Raw genomic sequence first — 14970 nt, 5'->3', positions numbered from 1 at the left:
ATGAAGACATATAAACAACTAGGACACAAAATAAAGTGTACCAGAAGGCACACAGTGAAAAGACAGCAGCACGGAATCTCAGGATGAGACACAGAGAAACAATCAGTCCCCCAGCAGCAGCCTCTCTGTGCTGATGCAGGAGCTTTTAAGCGCTTTATTCCCAGAACAGGTGCACCTCATTGAGCAATCAGATGTAGCACATCTGGGCAGAGCTGGAGGAAAACGGGAACAAACAGAACAGGAACACATTCAAACGAAACGTGTCAGAAAAGCGTAACGTTCTGATATTCAGCCTTGGCTTCAGTCTCATGATGTGTCAAACAATTAGAACCTGCTGAAGTTGATGTCAGGCACTTTGCTGCATCTGAAATCACTGGAGTTAAAGAGGCCGCTGTGGGATCTTGTGTGTGTGTGTGTGTGTGTGTCGGGGTGAAAGTAAGTTAGTGTGTCTGAGAGAGAGAGAGAGAGAGAGAGAGAGAGGAAGACATCAATCAAAGCTCATTTCAACCCTTCTCATATCTCTCCCAACCACACACACTGAAACACCAGAAACAAATCCACTGCCAGAGAGAGAGAGAGAGAGAGAGAGGGAGGAGAGAGAGAGGGAGGGAGGGAGGGTGAGTTATAGAGCGATGGAGACATGAGGGGGGAGAGTGAGAGAGGACAGAGTGAGAGAGAGTGAGAGAGCACTTTCTATTTTTAGCGCGTGTGCCCGGAGAGGAGGAAGACTGTTGTTCGAAAGCACACTTGGTGCCGATGATTTTTGTTCTGCAGCACACAGGCTGCCGCTCCAAAGATGCAAAGGACGAAAGCATACCGTGAATACATGCCATACAAATTATACAGCATGTGGGCGGTGAAATGGGTCGTTACTGTGAAAATTAATGGCTGTTTGAAAGGCTGATGAGAGGAGGAACATGATTGGTCCAGTAATCATCCACAGGGAGCTGCAGAATTCGTCGCCCTCAACGCCCCGCATGGGGAAAAATAGCCTCCGTGGACTTGAACCTACTGAGAGTGCGTGTTGAAGTGCACGATCATGTGTGCACGCAGCTTCCCTCCATGTGTTTGACACTTCTGCAATATTTTCAGTAATTAAAGCAACAATCATGATTCCTGACAGGTAATCCTGTAACTCATCTTCCCCCTCGCTCACACAGCCCTCAGGCCAGAAGATTCGCACTGAGATTCACTAAATATGGCATGTGCACGCAAAACAGGGTACTACAGTTCTTGAACAGCGGTGTGTAACGCTCACTCACAGGTGTACAGAGCACTCTTGTGGTGAAGATTTTAGTTGGTGTGTTCAGACTGAGCTTGGTTCTCTGTTCTTCCTTAAAAAAAAAAAATTCTTCTGATTTGTCTTCAGCTCATCAGTGATTCCAAACTGTCAGCATGCTTCAGTCTGCTGTTTATACCTGCTGGACGATATTAGATTTCGACCCTGATCACATTAAAAACAACCTCTGAGGATAAGTTGATCGTGGTGAACTCCTGTGTGTCCTCACATCGGTGGCCTGTAAAAGCTGTCTAGCTTGATAAACTACAGTGGTCGATGTTGATGAATGTTTTCACGGTGATTCTAACTGCTGCATTGTAGGGAACTGGACGTGTTTCAGTTTCACCTCTCGTCCAAGAGGCTTCTTCAGTTCTAACCAGTACTCTATCGATTTCCTGATTTATTTATTTTGACTTGCCATCCAGCATCTGTCCAGTCACTTTTGAATTCTAAGCCTGTCCCATGGCTGAAAGCTCAGTTTGCTTATTGCGTCCCCGATGTGTGGAAATACGATGGATTCCTGACTAAAGATCGACAGGGACAGGTGCAGAACCTGCCACAGGAACCTGTCTGTACTGCAAGCTAGTGTTGGAAAAAAAAAAGTCGATACTAAATATTTGAAACTGTTGCAGTAATCATGTTCCAGAGTGTGTCTGCTGGTAGCAGCTGTGCTTTCTCGCTCTACCTTCTCTCAGCGAGTCGACACACACACAGTCCTGCCTGCTCCCACTCTGCTGACTACAGCCACAAGTTATTACTTTAAATGTGTTGTTCTTAACATACAGTACGAAAGCCTCATAATATTTATCATTAGCAAAAACAATGAAAATTTTAATTCCCACATTTTACACATGGTATCATGGAACTTGGTATCAGATATCAGTAGTTTTCATATTTTCAGGGTTTTGTATCGAAGGTAGAAGATCCGGTATCGTGACAACACTACCATGGACCAACACCTCCAGTTTGCATTCCCATATCTGTGACCAGTGTCCTCTGTCGTAGTGTCCTCTGTCGTAGTGTCCTCTGTCGTAGTGTCCTCTGCCCGCTGAGCAGTTTGTTCATCACAAAAAAAGAAGGATGCTCACAAAAAAACAAAAGAGATGTCATATCTGTGATGAAATCAAATTGTTTCTTCACAGAATGTGGGATTCCAGTTTGTTTTTAAAGCAGATTCCGATGACTTTCAGTACAATATCGTGAACACCAGGATAACTGTTACTTTCTTATCTGCGTTTTCATGTCGGCCTCATTGGCTGTTGTAGCATGCTAACAGTGCAGCACCTCCCCCAGCACACACAACTTTTAGATTGAATCAGTTTAAAACAGCAGTTAAAGACAGATTATTTACCGGACAGAATAACTGAACACAGTGTTGTTCCTCTTGCATGATATATCTTGTTAAAATGGGGTAAAGAGCCCTTTATAAACTGAAATAGACTGAAAAACTATTGAGTTTGGAGGTTCATGAGGCCTATTTTGATAATTTTCTCTGGTTTTATTTAACTTATATTATTCTTTTTAATTTCTAGCTCTTGCTGCTTAAGGTTGTTGAACATTTAAACTGTTTTTTACTAGTTGTCTATCATTATTTGTCAACCACTTTATTTTGTCATTTTAAACCAGTTGATAACTTTTTTTTTTTTTTTTTAAAGCGCTTTATAAATAAACTTTATTATTTTGTTACTGGCCTTTTTTTCAGTCCACTGTCTTAACTTTGCACTGAGCCAGACTTGCTGTTTCCCCTTTGTGCTTGTATTTATACGAAGCTAAGCTAATCACCTCCCACCTCTGGCTCCATACTGAACACAGATCTGAGAGTGGTATCGATCTTTTCATCTACCGCTCAGAAAGAAAGTGAGGCAACAGATAAACCAAACTGTTAAACTATTCCTCTAAGTACAGATGAAAACCACAGTTGGGTTGAGCTCCATCTTCTCACCGTCTTCTGACATGTACGCACAAACTTTTCATGCCTTTGCGAAACCTGCTGTCTCTTTAATGAAGGTTGGGTTAGCAGCGCCAGTTATTTCCAGCACCTCTCGGTGGGCCTATAAATAGAACACGTGCACATTTGCTTCTTCTTCTTCACCTCTGTGGGAGGTGATGCGGTTTGACATCCAGTTATTGTTTAGCTATTGCTAATTTCATGTCTTGAAGGTCCTAATAATGCTGTTTATGCAGCCTCGGATACATTACTGTTCATGCACCTTCTGTTTAACCTCCATCTGTAGATTAAAAGAGTATGCAGCCATGCTTTGCAAAGGTTCGGTCTTCTAAATCTCACTCTGTGTGGTTCACATTTCTTTTTATAATTGGCCGACATTTTGTCACTGTGAGAAACTTGGTGGGTATTTATAATTTATGTTAATTTAAAATGTCTCCCCTCCTCTCTGTCCCTCTCTGCAGCATCAGACAACAGCCAGCGGTTTCAGGAGACGTGTTTCGCCTTCGCATTAACGCCACAGCAAGTCCAGCAGATCAGCAGCTCGATGTAAGATGAACGCCGCTCTGTCGGTGCAGGATGCTGAATAATTGATAGATGTACATGCGTTCTGCAGATGTGTGGTGATAAATGTGTTTCTGTGCTCAAAGGGACATCTCGGGGACTAAATGTGACTTCTCAGTTCAAGTTCAGTTGCGGTTTTGCCTGTCGGAGACGAGCTGTCCTCAGGAAGACCATTTTCCACCCAATCTGTGCGTGAAAGTCAACGGGAAGCCATGTAACCTGCCGGTGTGTAACCACAGGAACGAGAGGAGTGACAGGATTTTTATTTGATGAGTGTTAGAATCTAACCTCATTATATTTCCTCATCCAGGGTTACCTTCCTCCAACCAAAAACGGCGTAGAGCCCAAGCGGCCCAGCCGGCCCATCAACATTACCTCACTGGTCAGATTGTCCACCACAGTCCCCAATACCATTGTGGTGTCGTGGACCGCTGAGATCGGAAGGGTAAGGATCAAAACGTCACAGTTTCTAAACAGGGAGGTTTGAAAAGGCAAAGGAAGCTGATTCAAGATGGAAACAAGCACGTCCAATTGATTTAGTTACATTTTGTTTTTCACAATTATAATGAGCTGAATAAAAAGGATAACATTTAAAGAATACCAATAAATAGAAAGATTAAAAAATATGAACGAAAATGCAATGATAAGGTCTTTTAATAAGACCTGTCCCTTTAAGGCTCCTTCTCCTCATCTGATTGGTCAGCTCGCACATGTCTGTGCTAGAACCGCTTACAACAGCAGAGCAGCTGTGCTAAATTAATTCTCACATGTCAAACCAGCTGCTCAGCATAAATGATGCAAATGGTCTGACACAGTGACATAGTGTGACGTCATAAAGTAACAGAATTAAAGGCAGGATTCTGTCTGTTTTCTGTGGGAGAGAAGGACTTCCATTGGTGTACAATCTGAGCTTTTAAACTTTTGAAAACATGTTTTTAATTTTTCACATGCACAAGAACCTAAATAACACACCGAAGAAGGAGATGAAAACAAAGAAACAAAGTAGGTCTCCTTTAAAAAACACTTTCTACGTGCCCACAGTGGATCTTGCCCTGAGCACCACTTGCAGTCCACTCCCCAGTGATCTCACAGGTCTTACTTCACATGCATACCAGATATATATTTTAGGCCAACTCCAATTAATTACAAAACTTAAAAATCGACTCTGGCTGACTGGTTAGAGATTGAAGGACTGGGGTGATGCGGGCTGTCCTGTTCTGAAGGAAGTTTCAGGTCCCTGTTGGCCTTTTCATTCTGATGAATGAAGTCATTTTGCTTAAGATAAAAGCATTCCAAATCTTGTCTTGTCACCAGGTCCTTGACTTCAGTTATGCTTTTAAGCTGATAAAATGCTGATCAGTGATAAAGTCATTTATCAAGTACAATCACAAGATAAGACTTTATTGAACCCTCGCCAGGGAAATTCACTTGTTTCAGCAGAAGCAGAGAGAAAAATAGAGATGCAATGATAGATAATAGATAGTAAAACAAGTAAAATAGAATAATTACTACACAGATGTGACACAGAAGTATAAAATCGTATCAACATATAACTGCACAGAGATGTTGGATTGTTCTGATTGGACTGCACTGGATACAAACAGGAATTTAAGTTGATCTGCAGTTTTTTTTATGTCTGTGTTTTGGCGGCAGCAAGACTAAATTTAAAAATGTCTCTTCAGGGTTTGGTGACCTACAGTGTTTAGTTGGTCTTATTTTTATATACATTTCTGTCAGCACAAACTTGTCTTTATGTAATATCAAAGACTGTTTCTCATCTCAATGGAGTTTGTGGGACAGTTAATTGAAATCCTCCGTTAATCCCGATTAGGTTTCCAAGGTATTCATCAAGACGCTGTAAATAAGACTGGATCAGGAGAATCATCATGTTCTTCTGTTACAGTCCAGACAGACATTGATGCAGACTATTATTATATATTATTGTGTGTGTGTGTGTTGGTGTCTGTGAGTGTGTGTGTGTGTGTGTGTGAGTGTGTGTCTAATGAGATTTTTTTTGTATATAGCTTTTTATAGACACAATTAATAAGGTTCTTTACTTGGGCATTATGTAAGATCCAGAAAAGCAGCAGTCATAAAAGATAAAGTGACCGCGTGAGCCACGTAGGCTTACATAATAAAAATGTACGCATCACATGCATGTGTGTGGGCGGCAGTTTGAAGCTCAGGAAGCGGGATGTCTGCCCACCACTGTGTGGAGGTCTTACACACACAAATCTTTAATGGATGAGCAGAGGAAGAAAGAATAAAACTGTGACCTCACACGGACAAAACGCATGTTGAGTGAAGACTCAGTTATTGACAAAACCACCTTTTGATGAAACATGAAAAAGTGTTGATTTTGACGGAGTTGGATGGAGCTTGACGTTCTGCAGACAGGCAGTAGAGGGCAGTAAAGGAACCGCCTCACAACGAAAAGTCCATCAGGGCTCAAGTTCTTCCTCACACATGGCTGAACGTACATTTGCCTCGGAGCGGTTGGATCAACCTTGAGTCACACCGGCCCAGTGCGGCCCAGAACTCTGCCTCCATGAGGGATGTAAAGTGCCACTTTGCACATTATCACATCACTGTCTGTATTCGTCTGTGTCCACAGAGTTACTCCATGGCGGTGTACTTGGTGAAGCAGCAGTCGTCCACAGTGCTGTTACAGAGACTACGGGCGAAAGGCATCAGAAACCCAGACCACTCCAGAGCACTCAGTGAGGACGTTCAACATTGTTTTTAAAGATCAGATGCACTGGATCGATATCAGGGCCCCTGTTGATCTTAGTAAACTGATGATTGATCTATGTTAAATACGCTTTCATTAGAAATTGGTGTTGGGCTTTCTTTATATATTACTCTCTTCATGTCGTCTTATATGAAAATGAGCTTCACAAGCTGATGTTTACAGATTTCAGAACTGTTTTGGATCGGGAGTCTGTATCAGATGGCTATGAAGAGCTCTTATCTGTATGTGTCCTTATTGTTTTATAAGGGCAGTGCAGTGTAGTGCATAAGTTACTTCATTTTACTTTTTATTTTATTTTAGTAAGTGTGTCTTTCCCAGACTTTCGTTGTCCCTACTTGTTTGAAACATGTTGCTGGCATCAAATGCTGAACAAGCACATATGTAGAAAAAGCAACATCAGATATATTGTCTGTATTGTTTTCAATTGAGTGCAAGTCAAGTTAATAAGTAAGAGATCACATTCTGGTTTATTTACAATGTACACAGTGCTACGTTTTTTAAGAATCAGGGTTGTAAGCTGCCACACTTCTATTGCTCTTTTTGTTGATAAATATGTACAAATACTATTTAACCGTATATATTTTAGACTGTATAGGAAATGATATAAGAAGAAAGAGGTGCAGAGATTCAGTCAGTCCCTCACAGCGTGAGGTGAATTACAGAAAACTGCCTCATTCCTGACCTTCCTTGGTTTTATACAAGTAGTCAAGGAGGTGCAGACTAAAAGGAGAACAAGAAGAAGTCTTTTGGTTCTCGCTCACTCATGTCGCTCACTCATGTTCTGATGTGTTTTACTTGTCTCCTGCAGTCAAAGAGAAGCTGACAGCAGACCCGGACAGTGAAATAGCCACGACCAGCCTTCGCGTGTCGCTTCTCTGCCCGGTAAACATCCTCCCTGCTCCTCATGAATTCAACGCAGTGTTTAGACATCCGTTCACGCTGAGACGTGTCTGTCCTTTCTTTCTCCTGTTTTCTTGTTTTTCTGTGTGCCTCAACACGCCTTTAACTTTGATTTGTGTACGTGATCCACCTGTCAAATTGTCTTGTCTGCCCCTATCATCCACCCTTTCCATGTGGGTTCGGCGTGTTTGTGACATTTATGCTTTCATATTCCCTCCATCTCATCCCTGCTGTTTGTGACTTCTATATGCCCTGACTGCACGTGTGTGCACACACTGTGCAGCTGGGGAAGATGCGGCTGATGATCCCATGCCGGGCGCTGACATGCTCCCACCTGCAGTGCTTTGACGCCACACTCTACATCCAGATGAACGAGAAGAAGCCAACCTGGGTGTGTCCTGTCTGTGACAAGAAGGCCCCCTATGAACACCTCATCATCGACGGGTAAGTCACCCAAAGCTCCACCGCCTATTATATGATCCCAAAAAGCAGGAAAATTGTCAAAATCAATAAAATCTGAACAAGTGAATAAAATTGGGCACCTGATATTTTCCTGGTACGGTACAAAGCCAGAATCAAAACTGTTACAGGGAATAAGAAAGTGCTTTTAGTGGAACGCTACTGACCAGAATACAGTAACAGTGCGTTTACATTTTACTCTTGGGTGCACTGGGATTTATTCTTGTGTATCAGCACGTCTCACAAGTACTCTTTTCTGCCCTTCTCCATGTCCTGCTGGGGAGACGCAGGAGGCAGGAGCACAGCAAAGCACCAACAAAATTGCTGCTCGCTTCTTTTCGGCACCCACGTTAACCAGTTTTCAGATTGTGCGTGCTGCAGCCGGCTCGCAATTGTCGATGCCGTTTGTGATTGTGTCTTTATTCCTCAGAGATGAGCATACAAATGGACTTGCATTTATATAGCGCTTTTCCAGTCCACGCACTCTCAACGCGCTTTACAACACTTGCCACTTTAGACCACATTCACGCACACTGATGGCGGAAGGGTGCCAACTGCACATCAGGAGCAATTTGGGGTTCAGTATCCTGTTCAAGGACACTTTAACACACAGCTCAGCTCAGCCTGGGGGAGCCGGGATTCGAACCAGTGGATTCGACCTTCCGATCACTAGGCGACCCGCTCCACCCCCTGAGCTACAGCCGCCCCGTCCCCCACTTCCTTTGTAGATTGTCACACAAGCCTATGGTCCTTATAACTGCATAGTTGCAGAAGAAGCAAAGTCCTGCTTATCCGGGACATATAAAGTCTATCCATCAGAAGGGTTAGGGTTGTATCAGCTCTAGGTGTGATTAGAAAAGTGCAGAGGAGCAGAACTGACCGTGACCGGACTGACTGTGCAGAGACATGCCTGCCAGCGTGTCAGTAAAGCGAGTCCCGGCAGTCAGTCAGCTTTCTGCTGCACCTTGAGGTCGTCCGCGGTATGTCTTCTGTGCAGTCTCACTTATTTTGACAAACTCAGCTGTGACACTATAATTACTAAATAGATGCCTACCTTTGTCTTTTAACGGCAATTTTAAAAGCGTGTCCCCATAGTGACAAATTAGAGTAAATGCATAATTTACTTCTGAGTGTCTGCACAAAGTTCAAATGTTGTCCTTTGAAAGGAGATACCTGTCTGTAATGGATACACTGTAATCTATTTCTTCCGTGTTCCGTGTTTCTTCCGAAAATGAAAGGCTTCACAGAAAACATGTCACAGTTAGTTTTAAAGGACAGAGAATGGGTCTCATCAGCATCCTGCGACTTGAAATGTGTTTGTTGCTTGCTCCTTTAGCGAGGACAGCAGCGATTGTCGGCTTAGATTCACAGCAGAAACGACCTCGCAGCTTTAAAGCCTGCAAGTGATCAGTGTATAAGATGAAAAGATAGACTGCTGGAGTTTGGAGTTGCTGAATTTTATGTGGACAGAATGTTGATGTTAGATATCCTTCAAAGTGTAGGATCTTTTCCACTCAGCGTTTGTTTAGAAAATACAGATTTCTCTGTGTGTTTGTGCACATTTCCCCCGGATGTGTTTGTGTATGACGTGTATGTTTGTCCTCAGGCTTTTCGTGGAGATCCTAAACAGCTGCACTGACTGTGACGAGATCCAGTTCAAGGAGGACGGCAGCTGGGCCCCGATGAGGTCTAAGAAGGAAGTTCAGGAGGTCTCCTCTGCCTCATATAACAACGGGCTGGACGGTGAGACATGTCATGGGGGTGACTGGGGGACGGAGTGTGGGGGAGGGTAAGACACAAAGGTTGCTGCGATATAAAAGCAGCGAGGGAAGGCTGGAAGTAATTACATTAGGATTAAAGAGCCGGGTAAGAAGAGGGAGGACGTGCGTCCCCTCCCCCTCTGTGTTTATGAAGTGTCGGTTTTAATTTGGTAAGGCATCAATCACAGCGGCTCTGAGTAAACTGCCTGTCTCCATAGTAACATAGTGTATCTCACACGAGGGTGGAGGAAATTGTACACATGTTCATCTAGCATTCTTAAAGCGTTCAGTAGTGCTCTGCTTTTTACTTTCCCACCACAAAAACACAAACTCAAACGTCCCTGCTGCTCTCCAGCTTCGTGTCGGACGTCTGCAGGCTCAGATCAGCGGAGCTCCTCGTCGTCCAGCCACAGCAACGGCAGCAACAGCAAGAAGGTGGAGGTGATCGACTTGACGCTGGACAGCTCCTCGGAGGACGAAGGACAGGACTCGCCGCCACCGCCGCCGCCCCCGCTGCCGCCTCCACCCAAAAGAGCGTGTCCCTCTATGTCCCCGACCTCGCCGCCCGTCATCAACAAAGGGTCAGCGACACTGCGACACTGTGATCTCGTCTCCGCACGCAGTTTGTGTTTCATTCAATGGGGAAATGAGGCTCCTTTCGCCTGCTCACATAATTATGTCGATGTTAAATGATTCATGAGTTCTTGCAGTTGAACTCAGAAGTGTCTGAGAGAGGAACACTAAATCTGTTTGTGTTTCTGCGCAAACTGCGTCATGAACAGAGGATTTAAGTTCAGCCAGGAGTAATCGCACATGTATGAACTTTCAGCCAAACACACCTTATAGAGTAGAAAATACAAGTCCCATTCATTTTGGATGCTATGTGACTCAAAGAGCTCTTCCGCATCTCGAGTCTGCATGAAACTCAGCTGGTTAAGTCATCTGTCCAGAAATATTAACAACTGAGTTAAAAAAAATTAATCTCTCGTTCATTGAAACTAAAGTAGAAACAAGTCACTTTGTGGCAAGAAACTTCCAATTACTGACTTGACAGATTCTGTTGCGTGCGCTGCTAACGACAGATGAAGCCTGAAGACTGTGCTGTTGACTAATTAATTAATCAACTAACTTTTATTCACAGCTCTGACTCGATTCTTTCAGCAGCTGAGGCGAAAAATAAAACACTAAATCAGTTTGTTTTTCTGCACTTAAGTATCATGAACAGTTTGAGTACCAGCCAGTCATAATTCCGTGTGTATATAGAACGATAAGATAAATTAAGTGCTTGGTAAACGTCTCAGGATCAGGAAGGATTGATGGACATGCAGTGAAGTGAAACATTTCTGGAGCCAGCGGCCTCTCCAACCTCCATGTTGAAGTCACTTATCTGAAACTTTTAACAGCGACATCTGTCAAATTAAAATGCATGACGTGCAGAAGCTGCTGCTCTGTCGTTTGACTTTAATGAACCCTGTGACTGTTATTGTTCTGACATTTGTGTTTGGGGGTCGGCACAGGAGACGAGCTCCCCTGTGACATGAAATAAGTACCTAATTATACATTTAGAGTCCTCTGTAACTTCTTCATCTCTGAAGCTCCTCCTGTGCTCCTTCCTTCAGGGTGTTGAACCTGCACCACCAGGCGTCCCCCGTGAGCCGCACTCCCAGCATGCCAGCTGTGGACACCAGCTACATCCCTCCTGTCCCCCCGCTCATCCAGGACTACAGACCCTACTATCACACCCCCAACGACCTGTCAGGTAAACACCCCCAGACTCGAGTTGACTCAGAACAGTGTTGGGTAACACTACTAATTACAAGATTACAAGATTATTGCCGTTAAAACATAACCTGTTACTTACTGCGTTATCTACTGAGGAAAGTACATGAACCTATGAGTGTATTGACCTTACCGTCATTTTGTAGCCTTCTTTACGGCCCACAGTCTGTAACTCAGAAGACTAATAAAATGTATGATGGACGCAATATAACATTAAAAGCTCTTTATTTTGCTAACAGTCTGACAGCGAACTGGGCAGAGGCAGGCAGTGTGAGGCACAGCGGTTTCAACAAGCACAACTTACATTTCACCGCAATGTTTTTCTTGGGGAATATTTCTACAAAGTTGCCACCGTCCTCTCTGCCATCTCGCTGCATTTGGGTTGGCTAGCTATGCGTGTGCACTCGCACAGCTGCAGGTTTTACCCACAACTCACAGCTCAGGAACATCGACTGGAGTGATTTTAGTTCTCATTGTCGAAACCTCGGATATAGTAAAAAGAAGTGAAAGATGCAAATAAGCTTGGAAAAATAAAAAGAGGGGAATTAGCAACGGGAAAAAATGGAATAAATGCATTCATGTTTAAAAATGAATAAATGAGTTGATAAAATGGGGAAATAAATAGGAAAGCAAATGTAAAATGTAAAGAAATACAGAAGCAAATTGAAACACATTTTATAATTTCTGTCGTGCATTGAATTGATTATTTGTTTCTTTCCCTTTGTTTATATTTTGTCAGTATCGGTCCTCCGTGCACAATCCCTTAACCTTCAGACACGCTTGTATTTTTTACTTGTTGCTATTCTCCACTGACGCTGTGTCTACTTGATTTGCAGAGTTGAACTTCTTCTCGTTTCTTCAAGGCGACAATCATCAGGTACGTACATCAGGCGATGTGGAGGTGCTGAATTCAGCAGAGCCTGTGAGCGTGTTTCATATTCAAAGAGAACAAGAACTCAAAAAGTACCAGAAAAACAAAAGCTAAAGCACTTGGTTTTCCTGCGCAACAGACACCCTCTCTGCAGTGGACGGTGATGAAAGCTCCCTCATGCAGAGCCACGATTTAACGAAACATATTTGAAACCTGACATTGGGTCAAAATTGTCCCTAAATCTGCTGGTACACAGTGTACCTGTTGGATGTCTGCTAGAGAGCACTAAATGTCATCATCCTTCCTGTCTAATTGTGTCTGTTAGAGCTATTTAAGAAAGAGCGACACATTTAACAGCCTTCACCCCGCAGTTAACTGGCGGATCATATGAATACAGACATCTCTTCACTCTTTGCTCGGTTCAGGTTCTGTTATTCAGGTTTTTTCCCCCAAATCACAAAATAAAACAACATTTTTTCCACTTACTCTGAGTGGTGGAGTATCCAGCTGTTCATATAGTTTTGAGGTTTCTCCTGAGAGTGACTGGAATTTCATATGTGGTTCACGCAGGATTGAAAAATTGCATTTAAAAAATTCAACAGCGGCTACGTTTCCAGAATAAATTCCCCTGCTATTCTGGTGAGTCCACAGACGTCACCGCGGACAGTTTTTATGTGAGCCACTTCCTCCCGAGGAAATAGAAGACTGTCGGCAGTGTTTTCTGTGCATTAGAGGGACGATGTTTCCGGAAAGATGCGGCCGTGGAATTTTTTTATGTGTTATTTTTATAATGCTGTGAGCGGAGCACCGTTAAATTGTGGAGGCAGGAATCAAATTAAACCAAAACTACCTGCACAGCTGGATACCACGAGAGATTAGTAAGTACATATTTTTGGGTTTCATCACATTTCTATGGATTACATCAATTTTCAGCAATGAATTCAGTCACCGGAAGCTCTATTTAGATTAGACTAGTTTCACCAGGGGATTTGATTCAGAAATTACTCTGCATGTCTTGAAGGGACAAGCAAAGACTGTATTTTACCCAAGTTTACTGACATTATCTCCCAGATGTGACTCCAGAGCCCCGCCAAACATCAACTCTCAGAATCTTAGCGTTTGTTCTTCAGTATCCACAGTAATGATACGTATGTATCAAACATAGATACACATTTGCAGCTCATTTAGATGCAGTAGCAGAGGCTTTGTGGCTGTTCTTTAAGCAAAACTATGTATGTTTTTTCACCCTGCTTCAGCATCATGTTGATGGTACAGTGAATTATAATAAGGTCAATGGTGTCTCTGTCACTTGTTTGAGCTCTGTGTAACCTCACAGAAAGTGCAGGATCACAGCGTTACACACATGTTGACTTCAACACACAAGTTCTCAACACATAACAGTTGTGATGTCATGAGTTTTGTTTGTAGTCAGCAGCTACATTATGTCTGATGATGTATGATTTGTATTTGTACAGTTATTGTATTTACTTTGGTGTTGCACTCAGAACCTAAATTCAAAATACCAATTTCTACATAAATCTGCTTTAAATATGAAAAAACAGCAGTTTTACTCATTATAAATGTCAATTAAGCCAATTCCTCATATTGTGAGTCAAAATCAAAGTTATTAACTAAACAGACAACATCAGCAATTATTACAAATTCTACAGTTAATATCGCGACTGAGGAGTTTGAGGCATCGCCAACTGGTGCCCGCTCCCCACGACCTCCACCTTCAACTGCCTTTATCTGACCACTCCGTCGCCTCTCGTCTGAGCCGTTCAGCAGAAAAGTTGCATTGAAACATACCGCCTCGACTACTGCCAACTACACAGTAGCGGGTTCTGCGCTTGCGCGAGATGCAAAGACTCTCCTTCACATCGGTTGGCGCTAGTCTCGTGCCAGTAATCCAAAACATGAAAACAGGAAATGACAGAACGGAGTGCAGCCCATAGATTATCAGATTAGAAAAACAAAGCTCACACAGCATTGGCTCAGTATTTGTTTGACCTGGGAAGACATTTGTGGAATTACAATACTTGGCATTACTTGAAAGATCATTATGGCTGAACTAATGGTCGCATTGTCGGCTCTCGGGCTCGTTATTATACGAAGACGTTGCAGGAGGGAAAAAGTAATGAGGAGAAATCGCACCTCCGCCCCTCCCATACACTGCGCAGATTCACTAGCACACCGCCAATCAGAATGTTCATTGAACAGCTAGCACACAACCAATCAGACTATCCAATGGCGTCCAATTCTCAGACCGACCAACGCTCTCACACTTTGCAAGTTGAATCTGACCAGACACCGTCTGTGCGGTTCCAAAAGCTTCCAACGCAGCTGAACACGCCGAACAGAGTTGTTCCCGAACTCGTCCGAGTCTCCCCAAAGGTTTCAGATGTCCAACGTTTGGGCCAGTGTGTTCCTGCCTTAAAGGGATATTCCGCCGTAAATTTAATCCATGGTCTAACACACCGTGACACCGAGTAAGACCCCCCCCTTTGCAGATAGCTTCACAACTCACCACTGTCCTGCAGCTGCTTGCTCATTGTGGGGAAGCCCTGACGAGTCGATTACCGAGTGCAGTTGGAAATGCTCAATTCCGTTCTTATTCCTGTCAGCTCTCGATAATAACTGTTATAAACTGGTAAGCAAGAC

At 43.3% G+C, this 14970-nt stretch overlaps 1 protein-coding gene across 4 annotated transcripts in view; it reads left to right on the top strand.

Annotated features, from left to right (window-relative positions):
• The window catches only part of LOC115580254 (E3 SUMO-protein ligase PIAS1-like), a 71819-nt gene that overhangs the window by 48876 nt on the left and 7973 nt on the right, over nt 1-14970 (top strand). For all 4 annotated transcript variants that reach the window (XM_030414412.1, XM_030414410.1, XM_030414411.1 and 1 more), the window contains exons 3-12: nt 3689-3773; nt 3875-4013; nt 4099-4233; nt 6403-6508; nt 7349-7422; nt 7724-7884; nt 9506-9642; nt 10015-10240; nt 11279-11418; nt 12275-12315. In XM_030414412.1, the coding sequence (XP_030270272.1) occupies nt 3689-3773; nt 3875-4013; nt 4099-4233; nt 6403-6508; nt 7349-7422; nt 7724-7884; nt 9506-9642; nt 10015-10240; nt 11279-11418; nt 12275-12315 (1244 nt within the window). The remainder of the gene's footprint in view (nt 1-3688; nt 3774-3874; nt 4014-4098; nt 4234-6402; nt 6509-7348; nt 7423-7723; nt 7885-9505; nt 9643-10014; nt 10241-11278; nt 11419-12274; nt 12316-14970) is intronic.

This window comes from Sparus aurata, chromosome 4 (assembly GCF_900880675.1).
Source record: "Sparus aurata chromosome 4, fSpaAur1.1, whole genome shotgun sequence".
Taxonomy (NCBI): Eukaryota; Metazoa; Chordata; class Actinopteri; order Spariformes; family Sparidae; genus Sparus; species Sparus aurata.
This window is presented reverse-complemented; position numbering and strand designations above follow the sequence as displayed.